General features: G+C 41.9%; 1 protein-coding gene across 4 annotated transcripts in view; it reads right to left on the bottom strand.

Annotated features, from left to right (window-relative positions):
• Window positions 1-1,253: 1,253 nt before the first annotated feature.
• The window catches only part of LOC147023401 (LIM and senescent cell antigen-like-containing domain protein 1), a 77,965-nt gene continuing 54,719 nt past the window's right edge, over window positions 1,254-24,499 (bottom strand). For all 4 annotated transcript variants that reach the window (XM_085888783.1, XM_085888782.1, XM_085888781.1 and 1 more), the window contains 9 exons: window positions 18,415-18,574; window positions 12,653-12,719; window positions 12,339-12,459; window positions 12,043-12,192; window positions 10,998-11,148; window positions 9,612-9,704; window positions 9,408-9,456; window positions 9,049-9,124; window positions 1,254-4,836 (listed from right to left, as the gene is read on the bottom strand). In XM_085888783.1, the coding sequence (XP_085744909.1) occupies window positions 4,662-4,836; window positions 9,049-9,124; window positions 9,408-9,456; window positions 9,612-9,704; window positions 10,998-11,148; window positions 12,043-12,192; window positions 12,339-12,459; window positions 12,653-12,719; window positions 18,415-18,574 (1,042 nt within the window). In that variant the 3' untranslated portion in view covers window positions 1,254-4,661. Of the gene's footprint in view, window positions 4,837-9,048; window positions 9,125-9,407; window positions 9,457-9,611; window positions 9,705-10,997; window positions 11,149-12,042; window positions 12,193-12,338; window positions 12,460-12,652; window positions 12,720-18,414; window positions 18,575-24,499 lie in introns of those variants that run through there.

A 24,499-nucleotide genomic window follows, 5' to 3' on the forward strand; every position in this document is an offset into this window, starting at 1 on the left:
CGACCTTCACACCATCCCTCACCGACGTAAGACGACGGGCTTCACCTACTCCCATGTCAGCCAAATGCCTCTTGATAACCTCCATATCAATGTCCAGGTCAATCCCGTAAATTACTCCCCGGCATTCCCTTAAAGACCTGGGGATGTGAGCAGATATTCGAATATCCCCAAAAAGAGAGACTCTCAGAATCTTTTCCCACTGGGCCACCGATTTGCACTGGATCAGAAGGTCACCCGATCGAAGTTTCCTTGCATAATGTACGTCACCAAATTATTTTCCAATTACGGTAGCCAATTTTATGGGGTTATTGAAAATTAACGACTTGGACCCTTCCACAGCCGAAATTATAATTGGGAATTTATCCCCCGGCTCCTCTTTATCCTTAACCCCTTCCCGCACCTCCAACTCTTCACTACTTCCATCACCGGGCCTGCCCCTCTTCATGGCTGCCACTTGAGAAGTTCTAACACTTCTTGACGAGGGCGCCCAATCATCCTCACCTGGTACCCCCTCCATATCCTCTCATCCCCTGGGGATCCCCAAGAGTGAAAATAAGGACCTTACCGATCAATACCAAAATACAAGTACTCAGAACCAGAGGTGATACCGAAATACCGGAAGTACTTGGAAGCACCCCCTCTCCGCAAAATCACGTGACCGCCCACCCCCCCCCCCCCGCAGCGCATCTAATCGATTTCTGAACATTTAAACAATGAAAGGTGAGCTATCTAGGGAACAAGCACTTATCGACATAGCTGACTAAAGGAACCTGGATGTTGTGTGCAATGGAATTCCCAAATTCGTAACAATATATATATATACACACACACACACACACACACACACACGAAGGTGGATGCTTTGAGACCTGGGAGGGCTCTGTTCCACCTTCTGAAACCGGCATTTGGAGATAACAACCAATAATACCACAAACCACAACAAAGTATTTCTGTTTAATATAATGTCCTCGTGAGTTTTGTAAACAGAAATGTTGGTTCTTGTTAAATAAATAAAACTTACTTTTGACCTTTTTTGTTAGTGAAAGGGGTTGAAAAGCTAAGCCCAATCACATACAATGTCACAGACAAGGAGATGATGAAAATGAGGTTGGGTCGTTCCATCTGTATATTGCAGCCACATGATGCCCCTCCCCCTTGGAATGTGCTTAACACTCGACATAAGATGCCTGAACAGTCCTGGATTATAGCAAAGACCACTCGGTTGTCGAAATGCCAGATAAACAGAATCAAACTTTGTGTTCAATTCACTTTTATTCTCCAAAGCAAGCTGTACATATTGGTGCACAAGACAATCTCAACATCCCACCTGGTATATGTGATGGATGGAAAATAATCTTAATCGTATGTTAACATATGAAGCATTTTTAGCAACATATATATATATATATATATATATATATATATATATATATATATATATATATATATATATATATATATATATATATATATATATATATATATATATATATATATATATATATATATATATGATCAATTGCAATCGCTCAGAATAGGATATCAAAATAAACCACTAGTGTTGTATAATTGCTCAAAATGGTGAAAACATTCTGAGTAAATATATCCAGTACCCACAACTCGTTCAAAATGGCGTGAAGAGCTTTTGTCATTATTGTTATTATAATGTAAATAGATGGCATTTTCTGAAACGACAAAATTTCCTTTTCTGAATCATGTCAATTGTTTTTTTTTCCTTATCAAAGATTATAAAGCTATTGCATCACATATGGTGATTATATGACATCAGCAATGTCAATTCGTTGTCTCCATGGAAAGGAAAGTGCATTCAACTTGCAAGCTTGCTGCAAAAGTCTCTTCGGTGATTTCAACCTACTGTTTTCTACAAGGTGAGAATTCTGACCCAGTGATAAATTGTCATTTCGGTTTTTCACAGGCAGGGTGATTCATCAGTGTGTGTGCCATCCCTCGGATGGACGTTAAACTGGGCGTCACATCTGCCATCATTTATTGGTGGAGGTAAAGATTCCACAGCATCCTTCGTGAAGAGTAGGCGAGCTATTGCCGGGTACTGTGATCAAATTACTAATTTATGCCCTCAGTTTCTGTTTCAGAGTGGCGACGTAACCAGGATTGTAACTCTAGCCAAGAAACTGCTTTGGTAGAGCCGACGCTCTGGTGGAGCTTACATGATGATGATTGCAATAATTATGTCGTTTTTAATTTAAAATAAACATTTTCGATATGGACAGTATTTCACAAGTGTCACACACTTGGCTAGTGACCTGGGGATGTGAGCTACCTGGGGATGGGACCGACAGATTTTGAAGAAATCGATCTGTTCAGCCACACGATGTTTTGAAGATGGGAGAAGAAATGTCTAAAAATGACATTTCAAAACACACGATGTTTAACAAGATTCACAATTAATTTATGGTATCATTAATCTGGGTGGGAGTCATTATTCCACAGCGGTAATATTTCAAACTTCCTATCAGGTTGGCGTACCTATCGGATGAGTTGCTACCCGGTTTGCTGTACCATTTAAACCATTGGCATTTATCTTTGCGATGGTAATAACTGGCATGTATTATTAATACTGTCGAACCCTGCTATTCACGGGGGGGGGGGGGGGGATACGTTCCTGGAAAATTCCATGAATGTCGAATCCATGAATGCTGGGGAATTGTTTCAATGGGAAAAAGGGGGATAGGTTCCCGGCGGTTCACGATTCATCAGGGAAATTTTTTTTTTAATCCCACGCGAAACTGCGGATATGCCCACAAAAAACGACCCCAAAAATGCGGAAAAAACCCTGCAAATATGCTTGCGAAAAACACAACCACAAAAAAACACGAATATGCGAAGCACAGAATCACCAGTGTAGAATAAGGCCCAATTTTATCAACCGTGTATAGTGAATCCACAAATAGCAAATCCGCGAATGGCGAATCCGCAAATATAACAGGGTCCAACAGTGTTGACTTTCCCAGTGTCTGAGACCTTTTCCAACTTTACCAAGATGCTCAGACATTTAATTATTACTTATCAGCAACTTTTACTCTCTGTGCCTCCCCAATGCCTGCTTGCTACCCTAGAACCAACCGGCAGGGCCTGATATTGGACTGAAGGTGGTAAGAATTTGTAATTTCAATGTGCCACGATAACTCACCTACTCTTCATGAAAGACACTGAGACCTTTAACATCCACCGATAAATTTGTCTGAACATGTCCGAGCTGGTGACATTGCAGGCTGTGTTTTAATAATGACGCCATGAGCATCTAACTCTATGTGGTTAACCCTGCAAGCATTATAATGACCCAGGCTCAGAAAAGAGTATTCCCTGGGACTTTGGCACATCCTGGCAAACCAAATACATCATTACATACTTTATTGCATCTTGTAAAATTAAGCCCGAAACAGCATGAAGGTGTAAAAGTAGTTTAAACCCAGTAATGATGAACTTTTGGACTAGGCATAGTTTACTCATCTGTAGGCCTGTCTGTTACCTGATCCACATGTGAACAGTTAGGTGAGGTGGTGAGTGTAATTTTCAAATTAAGGTGATAAATATAATTATGTTAACAGGTTATGACAGAACAACATGGAAACCATTTAACTATCTTGGTTGAGAAAGAGAAGAAGATACGTTGAGCTCATCCTATTGTACCACTGGTTTTAAAAACAAAAGAAACTGCAGGTTAAAATAAACAATTAAGCAGAGGCCATTAGACAAATGAGGTAAGATAGTGGAAGGAAAAAGTAACACAATTATATTATACCATGGTCGGTATTGGGATGGCTGTCATCATCTACATTACATCTAAATATTATGTACAACTTCATATGGTCGGACTTTTAACCCAACCACCTTCCTCCTCTCTTTCTTTATGTTCCACGAGATGACCCGTGACCCCGTTGTGTTCCCGTTGTGACAGCGGTTGAAGAAAAAAAATCATTTCAAGAAAGAAAAAAAAAAAAAAGATAGCTCCAGCGAACTATACCGCTGTGGTTGTTTGCATTGATCAAATTCTCCCGAAGAGTACGTGACTGAATCAGGAATTGATTTTTAAATATTTTTTTTCGTTGCCCAATTTGAACGAAACTTCATACTGCGCACCGCAGGTGAATGGTGAGTAGGGTGGCCCTAAAAAATTTGCGCTGTCGTGTACCGTTTTGGCTGTATTTTGGGAACATACAAGATGAGAGTTTTAGTCATATCTAGCTATCACCTCAACTTTTCCATTGTGAGAATTTAATTTTTCTCAGTTTCGACCCCTATTCCTTATGAAATATGCTGATGGGCACAAGGGAAGTAAAATGGAGAAAAGGGAGGAATTACAGAAGTGCAGAGAATGGATGTGACAAAAATGAGGAAAACAGTACTGTGTTTGAAGATGGGAGAGAGTGAAGAAAGGGGAAAGGGAATGTATGAGGAAATGGAATATTAGAGGAGAGGTAAAGGAAGGAAGAATTTGATTGAATCCACAAATTATAGCGTTTTGTGCATGAAATAATGCAGGTGAACCAAGCCACAAAGAATCCACAAAGCAAAGGATGTTGGAAACTTCCCAAGGTCTGTCCACCGTGGAAATGACAAGGGACGGGAGAGGAAGAACCGTTGAAGCGAGAATAAGCAAGCACAGTGCACTTGAAGATTCATTGCGAGGCAGGGGATGGTGATGTCGAACTATCACGGCGAAACGCCTGCTGATGAACAGTGCGGTTGTGCCCAGCACGGTCTCGTGTGGCAAGACGGCTCTTTAACTCTCTGGGCAGCTGGCGATAACACCTCTTACACACCGGCTTCAGATCGAGCTCCACAAACTTGGTTCTAGAAGGATACAGTTAGAATTAAAAGCAGGTTCTATGGTAAGTGCACTGTCAATCCTAAATTGACTAAAATCTCAAACAACATCCAATATGTATGTATGTATGTATGTATGTATGTATGTATGTATGTATGTATATATATCAGGAGTGTTGCTGTGTGTCGATTGTGTTGTCGACATGCACTTTTTTGCTTGTTATACAATTCCATAACCCTTGACCAATGGCCCCAAAATTTGCTAGACAACATTATTGTAACACATTGCAGGACAACGTCACAATAAGAAATTACAATTCTTAATCAAATTGATGTTAAGACAAAAAAATAACAACGCTCTGGGAAATCGAGCATCGTATGTCGGTGCTCTCCCGTCACCGGGGAGAGGGGCGTAGCTTGGCTTACATTCAAAGGTGAATGATTTGTCGGGAATCAAACCAATTGCATTTAATTTTAAAGATTTTTCACGTCATTAAAAAATACGCGGTCTGAGTGGGTCTACAGATGGGGTTTCCCCCCAAAAGATGTATTTGCTTTCTTCTCAGAAATGACAGACACAATTCTGATGAAACTTCACCACAACCTTTATCACCTGTGATGTACTAAACTTTGTTCACAGCATTTTAAAAATCCATACCTGCCAGTGGTTCCATGGTGATCTAATCTAGCCACTACCAGGTGAGTGCCTCGGGGTATTGCCCCTATGTTTTTGCTTCATCTTTAAACATCAATCTTCTTGATGGTTTACTAAAGTCTAAATACCTCAATCTTGATCAGGTGACCAAACTTATGGATTATATATAAGGGTGAAAAAAAACATGGTTGGACTCTTAAATGTTCAACAAATTCCTGAACATTTAAACAATCTTTCAGAGGTCAAATGAAGGAGCATATATATAAACATCGACATAAAGAACTGAAAGGCATGAGAGGAGATTGGGACCACACTCTGTGCAGAGCATTGGTGCTACTTAAGCAGTCTACTTGGCTATTGGGCACAATCCTGGACAGGTCGCCACTCTGACACAGTATACCAGCATGCTGGCACTCATTTTGCCGACCTCAGAAGGATGACAGATCGAGTTAACCCCTCCTGGCATTAATTCAACAGCTGAGCAGGATTTGAACTCAAGACCCGAGGATCCAAAGCCTACCACCCTAACCATTAAGCCAACACCAGGCATAGAGAAACACCAGACATGGAGAAAACAAAAAGTGTACCTTTCCTTGCTTTACCCTCGGCTTTTTGTACTTTTTATATTGTATTGAATGAGCTGTTCATGCATTTGACATTTCATGAAATTATAGGGACTCTGGATCTCCAGTTCACATCAACATCGTCTCACATCACCGTAGGTTGGCTTGTTTTTGTTGTTCTCATCTGAGCACATAATTCAAGATTCTGGGATTCTAAGTCCAAATCTCATAGACTGTGGGTTTATCTCTGACAATCATCCATAAGATTTGTCAACACACCTACAACATACACATAGTACCATTAACAAACTAAATTCATGTCACATTATCCAAAACAATCTCCATCATCTTCAATGCACTTTGTCCAACAGTCAAAGAACTTCTTGATCCCAGCACAAAAATCCTTCCTTCATGATAAATGGCCATGGCCATGTTGACCTCTTCCGTGAGGTGAGAGTTGCTACTTCTCTACCCTCAAACCCATCTGTGCACAGCCAAGTGAGCCTCATTCAAAAAAAAATAATAATAAAGGAAAAAAGAACACAGATCAAAAAACTTAAATAATTCTGGCTGCCGGACCATGTGTCCGATCAAGTTGAAATTTAAAACATTTATTCACCATCACTATGTAATGAGATCATAATTTTTAAGTTTCATGTCGATTGATTAAGCGGTTCCAGAGAAAAAATTATTTAATATTATTCTTCAATCTAATATGGCTGCCAAACCATATGACCTATCAATTATTCCTTAACAAATTTGTACACCCAAGGATTGGGGAAAATTTGTATGAAGTTTCCCCTCGATCTATCCAGCCGTTCTGAAGAAGATTTTTTTTATAGGTTTACGGGTAAATCCAATATGGCTGCCAAACCATGTGACCTATGATATCATATGTGTGAACATTTTCATGGATAGGCGGTTATATGTGTTAAGTTTTTCCTCGATCTGTTCAGCCACTTCAGAGAAGATTTTTGAAAGTTTTTTTTTTGTAAAACAATATGGCTGCCAAATCATGTGACCGATGACGTGAATTTTTTTTCGGTGGACCATTTTGTCGCTAGATGACCTTTAAAAATTTTCAGACTGATTAGATGTAGCATTCTACATATGCAATTAGGACATCATAACGAAAGCACCTATGCCATCATAAAAAAAAAATCACCCTTATTTCCCATGAGGAGTACTTGCTATGTGCCAAGTTTCAATTTATCCTTGGTGCGGTTTCAGAAATATAGAGGTCCAAATTTTTCCCATTTTTCCAACATGGCTGCCACACCACCTGACCTATGATGTCATAATTATCACTAAAACATTCTACATGAGCAGTCGCTCCTTTGGTGAAAATTTAGTGTCAATCTGACAAGGGGTTGTGGAGAAAAACATGAAAGTTCTGTGCAGACAAACCAACAGACAGACAGACAGACAGACAGACAAACAAATGAAAAATCACTCAGAGTGACACTTGACGAAACGGAACAGCACTCGGTGGAGCACATACTGTACCTCTGCCAGGCTGAACAGTTTAAATGTTGCATCCCACTGATAGGTCGGATCTGAATACGGACCTTAACCAAAATCGAATCTGCTTGTTCTTGTCACCTAACCAACTCTTCCACCTCGTTTTGTCACAAGTCGTCCACAACTTTGATAGATTTCATGCCGCACAGAGTTTTTGGCCCCATCTCTCAATGGTGAAGCATCAGTTTAAAATTAAATAATTATCGTATCAAGATTTGGATTCGGATCTTCACCAAAATTAAATCAATTCTTCATCGTGGCACTCTCAACCTGTCCACAAAGTTTCGTGTGAATCTGTCTGTAACTTTTTGAGAAATTGTGCTGTATATCGTTTTTGGCCCTGTCTCTCAATGGTGAAGATTCACCGGGAAAATTCTCAGATCCGGATCCGGATCTTCACCAAAATCAAGCATTACTGTCCTTGGTCGGTCATCTACACAAACAAAAATTTCAGAACGATTGCTCGAAAACTGTGGCCAAAAATCGTGTGACAGACAAACAGACAGACAAATGCTGCAGACCAATATACTTGGAAAAAAAAAATTTTGCCAAGTAACAAACGGATCCAAAAATGCAAAACCCTCTTCTCTGGGGAGGGTAAATATAATTTTTTTTATAATTCAGCTATCATCTGTTTTTGGAAGCATAACTTTTGGGCATTTGAATGTATCATAAATAAAAGGCTACATCAGCATGATATGTATAATGACATAATAACAAAGAATCAATGAAAATTAGGGAAGTCAAAATTGAGACTTCGTTCATGCAAATTAAAAAATTTGTTCTCTAATTAGTGTGGACTCAGAACACCAGCCTACCCAGAGATAGAGTGCTGCAAGGCAGGGTTCGTGACCATTGTCAGATCTCAGATGTAAGGCTTGTGGTGCTTTTGGGATTAATGTTGGATTTGAGGTTAGTGGATGCTCAATTTGGGGTGGCTGCTATGTTTCAGGTATGCTATATTTGGTGTTAGTTGATGCTGGTGCTGAATTTAAGATTTGCTTGAGCTGGATTTGGAATTAACTGGTGCTGGAAGAGTGCAGTGATTCATTTAAGATTACTATAGATAGTCATGGAATTGGGATTTTACAGTGTTGGATTTGGGATTAAATAGTGCTGGATTTGGGATTAGTTGGTGTTGGATTAAGGGTGATGCTCTATTTATAATGAGATGGCAGTGGACGGGATTGAATGGTGCTAGATTTTGGATTAAACTAGTAATAACCGCTCCCTCCAGGAGCAAAATATGGTGTTCGTGCCGCACACTACTTTCTGTCATTGTTCACTCACCTTAAATACCTGTTCCTTTGAGCAGGGGTCAAAGGTTAAAACGTCAATCCACTTGCGCAGATGAAAATTGCAAGTCGGCTCCCCACGCTCGCAGTTTAGGACTAACTGGTGTTGGATATGTGATAAATTGGTGCGCGACGAAGCTTGTAAGTGAGTCCTAGATTCAGGATTAGTAGGGTTTTTTGGGGGGTTTTTTTAGTGAAGACTCACTTAAGGTTTAGATGTGCATTGCAGGTGCTACAGCAGAAGCAGCCCACACACCAAGCCTTGCTCAATGCAGACACAACTGTAGGGAAAACCATACAAGCATAAACAATGAACATTATTCATCAGAACCCATGAAGGCCAATCGCTTGGCTTTACCTCAATAATAAAAGAAGACAATAACATGGAACCTTTAGGGATTTGTTGGGGGTCATCTACATATTACATACACCCAACGGCAGCATTTTGACTCCGTCCCCCACCCTTTGCCCATTAATTAGTTCCATGCATTCGCCAAACTTTCCTCACATCACCCTGTCACCTCCAAAATCAGTGAAGCTCAATGTAATTCTGCATATGCTTACCATCACCATCAATAACATGGTTGCAATGAAAACAAATGTCTCCATAGAGCTGTAGATAGATGGGCAGATGACAGAAAAAAGGGAAGATAATTAAGTATTCATCATATGGAAATATTATAAACAATGCCACGAAATACAAAACACAAACTATTACTTTTAACATTTGTTTCTTCCCCAGAAGACATCAGAGTCAGGTGAACTTACCTGGTTATAATGCATTTCACAATAAGCCATACCCTTCCTCTCATAGTGCCGATGACCCAGAAAGGGTTTCTCGCACTTGGCACACACAAAGTGCTGTGGGAGGTGCAGGATAAAGAATAGACAATCAAGATTATTATTACTTTCTAAAAATATAGCACAGATCTTAGAAAGTGTATATCCCAAATGTACAGTGCAAATCCCTAAGTCTTCAACAGCTGATCATATATTCATTCCATTTACTTTCTTTACACCCATTGGGTAATAAACCAATGCCAATGTCCATGAAGGTCATTCAGAACAACTACTAAAAACACCCTTATGTACTGTAGCTGTCCATCATAAAACAACAAAATCGAGGATAAAGCAAATATGGTGCAATATATTTTACCTGCCTTTCTCGACTCACCTTGGGCTGGTAGGGTACCTTAGAGGTAATGTGCTCATCTTTGAACTGTCTACAATCTAGACCGAGCTTGATTTCTCCACCCAACTACTAAATTGTCATCCTGGCGCTTCGCAAACGGGGAACTGCATCAATAGCGATGCTTTTCGTCGCCTGTTGAAACATATGCTACCATTCACTGGCAGATGTTGGATACCAAGGTACCCATCAAAAGGAGGAAGCCATTATGTGCAGACACCCTACCCAAATTTCAAATTCCTGCCCCGATCACTCCTGGGAAGGGCAAATATGGTATTCCACGTCTCGTGACTACTTGGGCAGTGCCAACTCTCTGGAAAGAACGTTGCCGTGAAGGGAAGGCTCCTTACCCTATATGCTGCATACATGCCCTTTCCCACTCTTGTCCTTACTCCTATCTCCTTCAAATCACCTTTCACCACTCCTACCTTCTCTTCAATCTCCCAAGACTCATCTTGGGGGTTTTTTTGCCAATTTTAATTTTCTCATTTGACCCCGCACCCCACCACTAGCCCTGGTGCACACATAATAAAGTGTTGCCATTCATGGTGACGTGCGTAATCATTGGAGAACTTATATGAATTAATAATCCTGACACTGGAATGGAGGAGAAAACTTTTCACAATCTGTGAGTGAGAGTGAAAAAAAGGTCATTTGTTTTCTAATGAAGCTACATTTGTTGTTTTACTAGTGAATAGCTATTTGAATACACAGAATAATAAAAACATATTCGAGTTATGCAAGCGATGATGGGTCTGGTGAATCCCGCCAGTGTGACCAGTCCTCATTTTCATAAATGCCAAGTTGAGCCAATGAAAAAAGCCAAGAATTCACAAGGTTTCAGAAAAGCGATGATGATAGAAAACCTACAGAAAACCAAGACGTCAAAGGTGAACAACGAATAGCCAAGATCTTGTGAAAAAGCCAAGGAGTGGTCACACTGGTTCCCGCTGGTTCAACAGTACCTCAACGTGCCATTGCTTTCCCATGGCGTTCACGACTCTTCCTTCGATAGGTCGGCGGCAGGCTCCGCAGATAGGTACCCCCAGCTTGTCATGGCAGGGGAGACAAAACAGTTCCCCTTTGAGCACTCGTGCCTCACTAGTTAGCTCCTTCCTGCATGCCAGGGACAAGGATCACAGTGGTTGATGATAGAAGAAGGTGCATTTCTAGGCAAAGGATATTAGACAGTTATATATTTATATCTATTACCACAACTATATTTTCATGATCCATCTTGGGCTAAGGATCCTAGGGTCCTGAGTTCAAATCCCACTCGGCTGTTGAATTGATACCAGGTGGGGTTGACTCTGGTGGGGTCCATCTGAATTTTTCCCTTTTTTATTTAAGCTCTTCCATGAACTTGAGAAGCTGTATAATAACAGCAAGCATGGTTCTTGCAATGGTTTTTCATCGAAAGCACCAAAACACAGTGTTCTATCACCTCTCTTCCAACCTCTCTCCACCTGCCCTCTCTTCACCCCATTCATCACAAGCCCCAGCAGATTGCACATGTTCTTCCAGGAACCCACACCTGGTTACACTCCCTAAATATAGGCTGGATGCTCACCTTCAACCCACCTTTCTCTCATGACCTTCCTCTCCATGTCTGTTGTCTCACGCTCTTCCCTAGTATTTCAACTGCTGCTCATTGTCATGTCTTGGTTTCTCCTCTTCCCACTCGAACTCACCACTACTCTCACTGAGTGTCAAACTTCTTGCCATCCCTACCACTGACCTTATTATAATGCAATCTGTTTGTGTGTTTTATCTCCAACTGTTTACCTCTTCCCTTCTGTCGGTCTATCAGCCTGCTGCACTCAATTATCAAGCTCCTCCACACGCCTCGACTTCTGTAAAAAGAGGTAAAAACCCCAGAAACATTGCAGTTGTATGATATATATATATATATATATATATATATATATATATATATATATATATATATATATATATATATATATATATAAATATATTAGGCACATTTAGATAGAGGATTTGTTAAGGTACCTGCAGTTCTGGCAGTTGAAGTGATCAGCATGGTATGGGTCGCTGCGAAACATCAGTGGTTCTTCCTCGATTATGAGATGACACTTGTGGCATAGGGAATGCCCAAGGCCTGTGGCTCGCTCCGCAGTGTGGCAAGGCCGACATAAGTGCCTTACAATGGTTAAAAAAAGAAGTGGTGAAGGCAGAAAAAATAAGTGTAAGAGTTAGAGTGAGATCAAAATGAGGGACATCGTTAGGCATATTCGTTAGTGGTGTATTTGTAATGAAGATTTGGGTTCTAAAACATGGATTCATACCTGTCTGCATTTTTGACGAAGCCCACATCAGCAAGTGCAACAGAGCAGATGTCACAACGAAAGCAATCTGGGTGCCAGCTGTTATTCATGGCCTTAATGACTCGTCCAACAATGAACTCACCTGCATACATGGCATTCGTACATAAACTCACCTACGGTCTCAGGAAAAACTAGTGGTGCCAAATACAATAGCTAAACATTTCCATTGAGTACTGCACTTCCTGATTCAATACACTTTGGTTTATTCAGTGAAACCCACTTCTGGAGAACTGTAGTAAAAAAATAAACAAAAAAAACAACAATGGTACACGTACCGCAGTGGCCACAGCATGGAGCGAACAGGATGTGGAAGTCATGCTCACAGTATTTCCGGTCTTCAAACTGCAAGGAAAGCAATTAAAATGAACAACAGAACCAAATCTACCTGGCATTCCCCTTTAGATGCTGTGATGCTTCTTCCCCTCTGCCCTTGTCAGACTGTTGACCGGAGGAATGATGTTTTTGGGGTTGTCCATCTGGCTGTTTGGCCAAGGAACAAGTGAAATGGGGAAGAATGAGAGTGAGGGGAGGACGCCGGCGATAGATACAGCCGCAAACTCCGAGCACGGAGTGAACAGAGGGTGCAAGATCAGAAGGGAGGCGCTGGAAGACAGAGAGACCGCTGTCTTGGCTCTGATTTGAAAATTATAGGCCCAGAAACAGCTTCATCATGGGAGATTCCACTGATCTTGAAGACTTTGGTTTCCAAGGCATCAAGCTGAGCAAGATGTGAGGTGGGGCTGTTAGTGCAGAGGGGAGAGCAGTACTCCATCAAGCTGTGGATGAAGGCATTGCAGGTCAATAAAAGTTTGGATGTGCTCAGAAAAGTCTTTGCAGGACGGTGAATGCCCAGTTGGCGATTGGCTTTGGAGACCAACTTTGATGTGTGGTTTTCCCCAAGAGAGATCATGGCTGATATTGAGGTCCAAACCTTTGAGTGACTGAACTTATTCAATAGGATTGCTATAGGGGAAACCAAATGCTCAGACCACCTTGATGATAGTCATCTATCCCTTGATACCCCCAAAAATATATACGATGTGCATTTTTCCAATTTCTGAATTATAAAGTAGGTAAATTTGCGATTAAAGGTCAATCTTGTTCTTCAGATTAGCTGTGACGTCACAGTCAGATTGACTTCAGATTGGCTGTGACGTCACATATGGAAGTAGACCACCAGATTCGTACCGTCTCCAGGTTACATGGAATCATTTTCGGTATGAGATAACTCAAACGGGGAATAATTTTCGGTTTTCCACATACATACCAAGTCAATGCTTCCTTGGTGCTTGTATTGTAAAACAAACAGATGCTACACCAATGGCCGAGGCACCCTGAGTTTGCCAGAAATTAGACGAGGCTTGTCCAAAATACCTTTGTGTGAATCAGGCCGACAAGATGTTCGCTTGTGTGCTCGAACATTTTACAGAGCACGTTATGAAACAACAGAGATGGTAAGATCTTGTGGTTATCCACCACGATTGAGAGAGGATGCCATCCCCACGATTAAGCGGAAGAAACAGCCGTCGCTCGAAATTGTAACACCATCTCTACCCAGCTACCAGCACATGTACATGGAGGATTTTAGCGGTGAATCAAACACCTGTTGCCATTACCTGGCAGTAAGCACAATAACACCTGAAATTACTTATCTATTATCAACAAAAATTCCCACAAATCAAATGTACTACAATCTAGCTGGACTTGAGATTATCTACTGTTGGACTTGGGATGTGAACCAACATACAGACAGGACAGCAGCATCCAAGATGCCATTGAAAGCCAGGTCTTAATTTTGACCCAGAAAACCTATAATCCCAGCAGCTCTGACTCCTCATTCAGCACGCTGAGGGTCCCCAAATGGATATCCAGAGTCTCTGCGAAGATGACTGCATCATCTGCGAAATCAAGGTCAGAGATCTTGACATGCCCAAATGATGCACCGCAGCTTGATCTTTCCAACGTCTTCCCAGAATCCAGTCCATACAAGTGCTGAAAAGTGTGGGGTACAGTCCACACCCCTTACGAACTCCAGTAACAACTGGAGTCGGATATGGCATCACCACATCTCACAGCACTCTCAGTACCAGAGTAGAGTTCAGACATCAGATCAATCAGTTTTGGTGTCACCCTATGAAGATTGAGAATCCTGCAGAGGGCATCCCGATTCACTGAATCAAACGCTTTGTGGAGATCAACATAGGCTGCAAGCAGCCCCTGCCGAAACTCTCGTCTGCGTTCAGTGAGGACCCGACGAGCAAGGATACGGTCAATCGTTGACCTCTTTGGTATAAATCCTGACTGCTGTGGACGCTGGTGCTCAAGCACATTGTGGCAAATCCAATCAATAATTATCCGAGCAAAGACCTTGCCCAGCACTGAGAGCAGCGTCACCCCTCGATAGTTGTTGCAGTCCTGGCGATCACCCTTCCCTTTCTGTAGAGGGACAACAAGGCCCCTCTGTCAGTTGGGATGATGCCTATTCTCCAAACAGATTACAGAATTGCATGCAATGATATGAGTACAGCATTTCCACCAGCCTTGAGAGGTTCAACATGGATGCCACAGATCCCTGGAGCTTTACCCCCTTTCAACCTGTTCACCGCAGCCTGTGTTTCTACAAACAAAGGTGGTTCACAGTTGTTTGAAGGGTCAGCAATATGGACAGTTACACCCCAGATATCCAACACACCAGCTGGTGGGTCAGCCTGGTACAGCCGCTCAAAGTAACTGGCCCAGCGGGCCTTCACTTCAGACTCCTCCGTCAAGACTTCACCACCCTTCGCTCGAACTGCAGTACACCGAGGGACAGGCTTGGACAAACACAATGCACAAATTTCCCTGTAAGCAGGACGAGAATCACTTGACCACAGGTGATGCTCTACCCCTTCACAGATTCCTCGCACATTGGCCTCCTTGTCCACCTTCAGCACATGAACAGTTTTATGCCTCAACTCCCTGAACAGCTCAGCTCTGCCATGTAGTCAGGCCCTGCGACTCTGGTCAATGGTATCCAGTGTCCCGAGGGAGACAACTTTTTCTTCACCTGATGGTGAGTTCCAAGACATCCACTGGCGACGTCAAGGAAGGTCGTCTTGAAGGTACTCCGCAACTCTTCAGGATTCTCCAAAACACCCAGAGCCCCCAACTCCCCACTTAGCTTTTTTACAAACTCCTCAGCTGTCCTCTCATCCTTGAGCTTGCCAACATCTGGATTAAGTTGGGATTGCACCATTCTCCTGGATTTGAGCTGCAACTTCAGAGTTTCTACCGCAAGCCTGTGGTCGGTATTGAGGAATTGAGCACTCCGGTAGCTCCTGTAGTTCTGAATCATCCTTCAGCGACCATCAATGAGCACAAGGTCACTCTCCTTTGCCACACCATCAGCGTTGGAATATGAAGTCCAGCGATGAGCCTGTGGGCATTGAAACCATGAATCAGCCACACTAAGTCTATGACTTCTTCCAAAATCAAGGAACTTGGTGCTATTCTCATTCACAGTTCTAGGCCAATGGGGACCAACACACGTCTCAGAACCAGTGCCGGATTTAGACTTGGTGAAGCTATGAAAATGACCTTCCTCCTGAACAATTTGTTCCTCGGGCCTCATCCACATATTTTTACACATCTCACATTTTTTGAGGCCCATGCGGACTGCTGATAACAATCCCTATCAATGACAGTCGATGCAACAAAATTCCCCAAGACCAGAAGAGTATCTCTCCTGGGGCACTGATCAACCACAGACTTGAGCATGGCATAGGATGCGTCCTTCACGGTGAGATCACTCGCCTCAGTCGGAGCATGTACAGAGACCAGGGAAATGACACCCAAGGAGTGACGAATCCTCAGTTCTATAATACGCTTGTCGACCGGAGTTACTTCAATTATCATGGGAGTCAGCTTATTGGACTCAGCTTCAGAAACTCCTTGGGCTTGGTGGCCATCAAAGGGACCAGACCAGTGGTAGGTGTAACCACCCGCCATTATCTCACCACTATCCTGTCTCCAAACCTCAGAGAGTACTGAAATACTGATGTTCAAATGCTGGAGCTCAGATGATAGCAGAGACTTTCATCCTCTCTTTGGAACAGGACATTCCAGGCAGCCACCAGAAGGGACAACTCAGGTTATCCGGAGGAGACTGCCGTTTAGTGGAAGATACCTTAGCACCACTCCGACACACAAACCACCACAATCCGACCTAGGAAGGTTACTCCGTGCTTTTCCTCCTTTCATCAAAGAATAGGGGTCCCGAATTGCCAATCCAATCTCGTCATGTGGCGAACTGCCCTGTGAAGGGCAGCAGCACAGGAGGCACTCTCACCGAGTGGGTTTTCAGTTTTCTTTGCATTTTGTTTTTCTTATATTTTGCAGAATGAGAGCTTTTCGGTCGCCAGAGTGCAAATGCTGCCACCAACCTCCTAGAAAAAGGTAACCCACCTGCAGGAGGACGTCCGCAGGTGCAGTTGGGTACCAGATATGGATGGCTCTTGGCTCACAATGAGCTCCCCCACCCTTTGACAAGTTTTGTTTTTAATCCTGCTGGGTGTCCATATCCAAACACCCTCCTCACCAGGAAACCTGGAAGGGGAGACAGTTTAGTCGCCAACAACCTGACCATGAAACAGGTCAATACCAAAAATATTTGGGGACCCCTGACCTTGGGCAAACGAGAAGAAAAAGGATGAGCAAGAGCAGCAGAACAGGTTTTTAGGATACGTGCACTGATGTCGTCCGGTCCAGTTGCACAATCAGTCGAGCGTTGCCAGAAACTTCTCCACCTTCTCAGGTGAAAAAGACAGTCCATGGATAACTTTCGAACCACATTGAGAAGCATAACTTTTGAGCTAGCGAAGGGATTTCAACCAAACTTGGCACAACTATAGATGGTATTACAAATACAGCATGAACTCATTAGAATGATGGGTACAAAAGATAAGAGTTCAAAGGGCATGTGTTCTTAAAGTTCAAAGGGCATGTGCTCTAAAAATAATTTTGAAAACTTGGCAAAAGGATGGAAAGTAGCACAAAAATGAACTCATTCCATTTTGGGTGCAACAGATGAAAGGTCAAAGGTCATGTGCCCTTTCAAAATCATTTTGCAGACCATGATTTGAGTTCAAAACATCTGATGTTGTCTCTCTTCTACTTATCTCTCTTTTCTCTCTCATGTGACCTTTGATCATGTGACCTTGAGATCAAACTTAAAAGTGGGTTGACATCTAACTTGGGTTGTCATATACATTGAATCATTCACATCAAATCCATCAAATCATTCACGAGCCTCCACATCTGTTAAAAAGAAATAAAAGCAATCAGTATGGTGGCATCGTGGTGAAGGCCAGACTGCTATTCGGTAAGTCGTAGATTCAAACGTGGCAGAAGGTAGCGTTGTCAAGGATATTGATTTCAAGCTTTTGGAACAACTCAGTCTTCCCACTGTGGATAGAACCAACAACTCTAACACTTACATATTCCAAACAAGCCCCACCAAGTCTCCGAAGAATTACCATAGCTTTTGGATTGCTTGTAAAAACCCACGAAGCTCACAAGTGTCCTTCAAGGAGAACAATGTGATTTGATGTAATTTGATGTACCATACTCTTTACAGAGCATTGGTGCTGCCGAAACAGTTTCTTGATCATTGTTATAATGGGTGGTTTGCCATTACCTTCCCAACATTGTTTGTTCGTGTTCTATCCTTTTAAATGCTGAGCACCAAGCAAGGAAGCAGCACAGCCAATTTTTAAAGTTTTTCGGATGATTTGAACCACCCACCTCCCAGACTCAGAGTGAACGCTCTAACCATTGCACCACCGAATCTGGTTCTATGTGTGATATCTGTGCATGATTCGTGGATGATCTTCACAAGTTACCTTGACGACAGGTGTGTTGCAACACACCTGTCGTCAGGGTCATTTGTGAAGAGCATTCATATCCTACATATGAAAAGGCAACTGCCCAATACTCACTATTTTAGTCCTAAAAAAACACATCATACAGGACAGAAAACTGCCATGATTGCTGGACCAACCTCATAGAAGAGTCCATCAGGAAAGGGTTGGAAACACTGGGCACAGACAAAGCACCCCTCATGGTACAACTGGCCTTCACTGCTCACGATCCTCTGTGTCGAGGTGAAACCAGCTTGGCATCGCTCGCATGCTGCACGGGACAGTGCCTCTGCCATGTGACTGTGGGAAAAAGAGAGGCAGTGGAAAATGTGCATCAACATCTCCTTCACTAATGTGTGCTTGTCAATGAGAGGCAGAGAAAGGACAATACCTGGATAACCTTTAGGTCTGAGTCCTGCAATCACTCCCGGAAAGACCAGATTTTAATCACACATCTTGTATTGATGTCTGCTGTGTCTTGGAGCCCTTAACTTAAACAGGGGCAGATTTTTCTTTAAATATTTTCCATTGCAGTTTAAGAAGCTGCGTTGGTTTGGGTTATTGCAGTTTTCGAGTATTTTGTACATTCTGCGCATGTGACATGTGATCATCACATTAAAGGGTTTGTTTTGTCAGCAGAGACAGAAGGAGCTTGTATGCCTGGTGGTGGCTTAATGGTGAGGATGGCAGGCTTTGGATCCTTGGGTCCTGAGTTCAAATACCGCTCAGCTGTTGAATTAATACCAGGTGGGGTTAACTCGGCTTGTCATCCTTCCGAGGTCGGCAAAATGAGTGCCAGCTTGGTGGTATACTGTGTCGGAGTGGTGACCCGTCCAGGATTGTGCCGGAGACTGCTTAGGCAGCACCAATGCTCTGCACAGAGTATGGTCCCAATGGATGGATGGGTGTATGGATGTTAAGGTGGCTCGCTTAAGATCGTTGGTCCTTGAGGTTGAGCCCCCTGTCGTGCCATTAAATAACACCAGGTGCGTTGACTCAGCCCATCATCCTTCCGAAGTCGGAAAAATGAGTACCAGCTTACTGGAAACAGGGGGCACTGCATCAGTGGCACAGCGGTGCTCTGAACAATGATGCAACCAGCAGCCACAGTCTGCATACAAAATAATAATCTAGAGTTTGTGTAAAAAACACATGAAGTGGGTTTGTGCACAACACGAAGGAGCTTGTTCCTAAACAAAGACCCACCTCTTCGGAACCAAAAGGGAAGAGCCTGACCGAGCCTGACCGAGCCTGACCGAGCCTGAACACGACTTCATGGTGATGGAGGAACAACTTACAATAAATAAAACCTTCATATCTCACAAATGCATAGGTAGATTTATTTATTTTTAAAAGAGCATTTATCCGTTTTTATCATCCTCGCCGAAAGGGAGAGGGGATTGCGTTTAGGTCCGTTTGCTATTTGGCAAAAAAAATTTTTGACAAGTATGTTGATGTGTTGGTTCGTTTGTGTGTGTGTTGGTGTGTTGGTGTGTTGGTTCGTTTGTGTGTGTGTGTGTGTGTGTGTGTGTGTGTGTGTGTTTGTGTGTGTGTGTGTGTGTGTGTGTGTGTGTGTTTGTTTGTGTGTTGGTTTGTTTGTCTTTCCGCTCACCTCCTGGCCAAACCGCACACACTGATCCTCCTGAAATTTTCAGAGATTAATGTCACCGATCTTGCGACGGTCCCGCATTGAAGTTTCGTAAAATTCGGTCGACCAAAGAGGTCTACATATTCCAATAGGCCAATTTGAGCCAAATTTTCCAAAATCCTCAAATTTCATCCGATTGACTTGAAATTTGAACAGGATTTGCACATCAGGTCAGTGAATTCAGCCACCTATTACTTTTGAGGTTATCTTAGGTCAAAAGGTCAACATAGACCATCAGGTGAACCCAAAATAGGCCAATTTTTTATTTGTTTCTAAAGTTGTCAATTTTCATCCGATTGACCTGAAATTTGAAGACCATTTGCATATCAGGTCACCAAATTCAACCACCTATTAATTTTGAGATCAACATAAACCAAAAGGCAAAATTGGGCCAAATGTTCTAAAATTCTCAATTTTTATCCGATTGACTTGAAATTTGAACAGGATTTGCACATCAGGTCAGTGAATTCAGCCACCTATTACTTTTGAGGTTATCTTAGGTCAAAAGGTCAACATAGACCATCAGGTGAACCCAAAATAGGCCAATTTTTTATTTGTTTCTAAAGTTGTCAATTTTCATCCGATTGACCTGAAATTTGAAGACCATTTGCATATCAGGTCACCAAATTCAACCACCTATTAATTTTGAGATCAACATAAACCAAAAGGCAAAATTGGGCCAAATGTTCTAAAATTCTCAATTTTCATCTGATTAACTTGAAACTTGAAGAGCATTTGCATATCAGGTCACTGAATTCAACCACCTACTAATTTTGACGTAAGAGTAGGCCAAAAGGTCGACATAGGCCAATAGGCCAATTTGGGCCAAATTTTCTAAAATCCTCAATTTTCATCCGATTTACTTGAAATTTGAAGAGTATTATCATGTCAAGTCGCTGAATTCAAACATCTATTAATTTTGAGGTTAACAAAGGCCAAAAGGTCAAAATAGGCCAAAAGGCCAATTTGGGCCAAATTTTCTATAACCTCAATTTTCATCCGATCGAGTTGAAATTTGAAAAGAATTTACCTATTGGGTCACTGAATTCAACCATCTATTATTTTTGTGGTTATCATCGGTGAAAATGGCAACATAGACCAAAAGGTCAACATTGGCCAAATTTCTAAAATCCTCAATTTTAATCGAATTAATAAGAAATTTGAAGAGCATTTGCAGATCAGATCACCAAATTCAACCACCTATTCATTTTGAGGCAAACATAGACCAAAAGGTCAACGTAGACCAAAAGGTCAACATAGGCCAAATTTCTAAAATCCTCAATTTTCATCCAAATAACTTGAAATTTGAAGAGTATTTGCACATTAGGTGACTGAATTCAACCACCTATTAATTTTGAGGTTAACAAAGGTCAAAAGGTCAAAATAGGCCAAAAGGCCAATTTGGGCCAAATTTTCAAAAATCTTCAATTTTCATCCCATTGACTTGAAATTTGAAGAGCATTTTCATGTTAGGTCGCTGAATTCAACTATTAATTAATTTTAAGGTCAACACAGGCCTAATTTATAAAATTTATAGATCGGACCAAAAACTAAATATATCACTTTATCTCAAAAAGTTGTGGACGAGTTATGAAGAACAAGGTGAATAAGTGACAAGAAAAAGCGAATTGGATTTTGGTTCGGATCCAGCCCATCTGTGGGATACAAAACGTAAACTGTTTCACCTGGCAGAGGTATGCGGTTTACCAAGTGCCGTTCTACCTTGTGCTGTTTTGCCAAGTTGTTACTCTATTAGTGGTTTTTCATTTCTTTGTTTGTCTGTCTGTCTGCCTGTCTGTCTGTCTGTTTGTCTGCACAGAGCTTTCATGTTTTTCTCCGCAACTGCTTTTCGGATCGAGACGAAATTTTCACCACAGGTGCGACTACTCATGTAAAATATTTTAATCATAATTATTACATAATGGTTCACGTGATGTGTCAGCTATGTTAGAAAAACGGAAACTTTGGATCTCTGTATCTCTGAAATCTCACCAAGGTTTGAAACCTGAAACCGAAGTGTGAATTCTTATAATTCATTGGTGCCATCGTTATGATGTCATAATTGCATATGTAGAATGCTACATCTGATCAGTATTAAAAATTTTGAGGGTCATACAGGGATATAATGGTCCACAGAAAAAAAACATTGATGACGTCATCAGTCAGGTGATTTGGCAGCCATATTGTTAAAAAAAACCTTCAAAAATCTTCTTCTCTGAAGTGGCTGAACAGATCGAGGTGAAACTTTACAAGTATGACCGCCTACCCATGAGGAACAAAAGGTTCACACATATGATGTCATAGGTCACGTGGTTTGGCAGCCATTTTGGATTTACCCTGAAACCTATAAAAAAAATCTTCTTCTCCTGAATGCTACACAGATCGAGGGAAAACTTCACACACATGTTCCCCAAGCCTTGGGTGGACAAGTTTGTTAAGGAATACTTGATAGGTCACATGGTTTGGCAGCCATATTGGATTGAAGAAAAAGATGAAATAATGTTTTCTTTGGAACCGCTTAATCAATCGACATGAAACTTCACATTTATGATCTAGTCGTGATGGGGACTATATGTTTTAAATTTCAACTTGATCGGGCACATGGTCTGGCAGCCAGAATTATTTAATTTTTCTGGGTTTTTTTTTTAATCTTTTATTGTTATGTTTTTTTTGGAAAAGGCTCATTTTGCTGTGCCTGGATGGGTTTGAGGGTGGAGGAGCAGCAGCTGAAATGGAATCCTATCCAGCTTCTTGCTGATGACTTCATCTTTGCTTTTTGCTTGTCTATGTTCCTTCCGATTACGCCAATGCAAGACCGCACCTATTTGGTCTCCCATTTGATTTGAATTGAATTCATTTTAATTCCTTTCTAAACACCAAACAAAAACAAGTTCTGATGAGGGTCTGCAATCTCTAAATACCCTTTCTAGTTAACCTTGTAATCTTGAGTGTATTCGATGGCGAAATCAATTGAGGAATGCCGCATGTTTTTGTGATTGATTTTTTGAAGTGAGACCATAAAGCTTCTTCAATGTAATCAATGACAGAAACGGATAATAAAGTTTTCCAAAGTTGTGGTTTCTACACGATAGATGATAATCACTGATAAACAACAACATTAAGGTATCCCAAGGTTGTTATTTCCAAACCTCAGGGTACCCTGCATATTATCCCAAACAAGCCAAGCCTTTGTTCTGTTATGCCATATACGTACATCTGGGTGCACATGATGTCATCAGCACAGATGGTAAAAAGCAATTGAAAAAAAAAGAAAGAAAGAGTGAAATATCAAAAGCAAAGAGATGGAATTTCAGGAACGACTCATGCCAGAAGAGAAGGTCACGATCCTGTTGTTGTGGTTAAGTGTGATCTCGTTCTCCATATAATTATGGCAAATATCTTTTCATATAAGGGTATTATGATATAGTTTTGGTGGGACTGTCAGGATGGCCGAGACCCTGAGACCCTAGACGCCTGGAGGTATGAACACTCGCCTCGAAAGTGTGTAGCCTGGGTTCGAATCCCGACCCAGCTATAAACTGTCATCCCGGTGTTTCACAGGCAGGGTGATTAATCAGTGTGTGTGAGTGTGTGCTGAACTTCGAATAAACGTTAAACTTGGCGTCCGGCATTAGTAAGTGGATGTTAAAGATCTTTTGGTACCCTTTGCGAAGAGTAGGCGAGCTATCGCCGGCACCATGGCCAAATTCCAAATTCCTGCCTCAACTCCTTAATCGAACGTCAGGCCTGGCCAGCCAGTTCGTGAAAGACTTGGGGGCAAAAACTTCCCCTGGCCAACCCCAGAAGAACGTGGGAATAATTGTGGCCATTGTAGAAATGACGAAGATAACATCGTGCTTGTGCAAAGAGCCATCGATTTATTACGTACACACAAGGAGCGTCCCTGATTGATTTGTCCATGGTGTTTACAAACAGGAGAGGGTGGGGATTTGGTGGTGTTATGAGTTCGGGAGTATAGATAGCATTGTGGTATGTAATGTGTGTATTATGCCGCACATGATGCTATTAATTACGAGTCGTGTCCAAGTTTGGGTTTTTATGGAATTTGGGCACTGGGATTGCAGGAAGGAATTTGTAATTGCCCCAATTTGTGATGTAATTGTAATTTGTGATGTGGTGACCCACATCAAAGAGTTAAGGCCAATGAGGAAGAATTTAATAAACTTGCCTTGTGCTCCTGTCCTTTGTGCAAGAACTGTGCACTTCAGTGGAGGAACCTGATAAGATGATCAACACTGATACACTCTTTGAGAGTCGTTGCTGAAATACAACCTCCAGCAAGATGCAATGGCATCTAGTCGAACCGTTAAATCCTAAATCTTGTGCAAATCAGCAAGTGTAGGTTATGGCAGATAGAGTGTCCTACCCAATATGTGGGAATGATAATACAATGGTTCCCAATGCATTGGGGCCTACATCAGGCAAGTCCACGGTGAAGAACTGACAAAAACTGGTAAAGTCAGACAGAGGGCATAAACGAGAGAGGAAGGAGAAGGAAGATCAGAGATGAGGAAGAAGAGCAGAAATGGCAGAGAGAGGGGAGAGGAGCAAAGACC

This window comes from Eptatretus burgeri, chromosome 7 (genome assembly GCF_056783735.1).
Source record: "Eptatretus burgeri isolate ZD-2024b chromosome 7, Ebu_testis_v1, whole genome shotgun sequence".
Classification (NCBI taxonomy): Eukaryota; Metazoa; Chordata; class Myxini; order Myxiniformes; family Myxinidae; genus Eptatretus; species Eptatretus burgeri.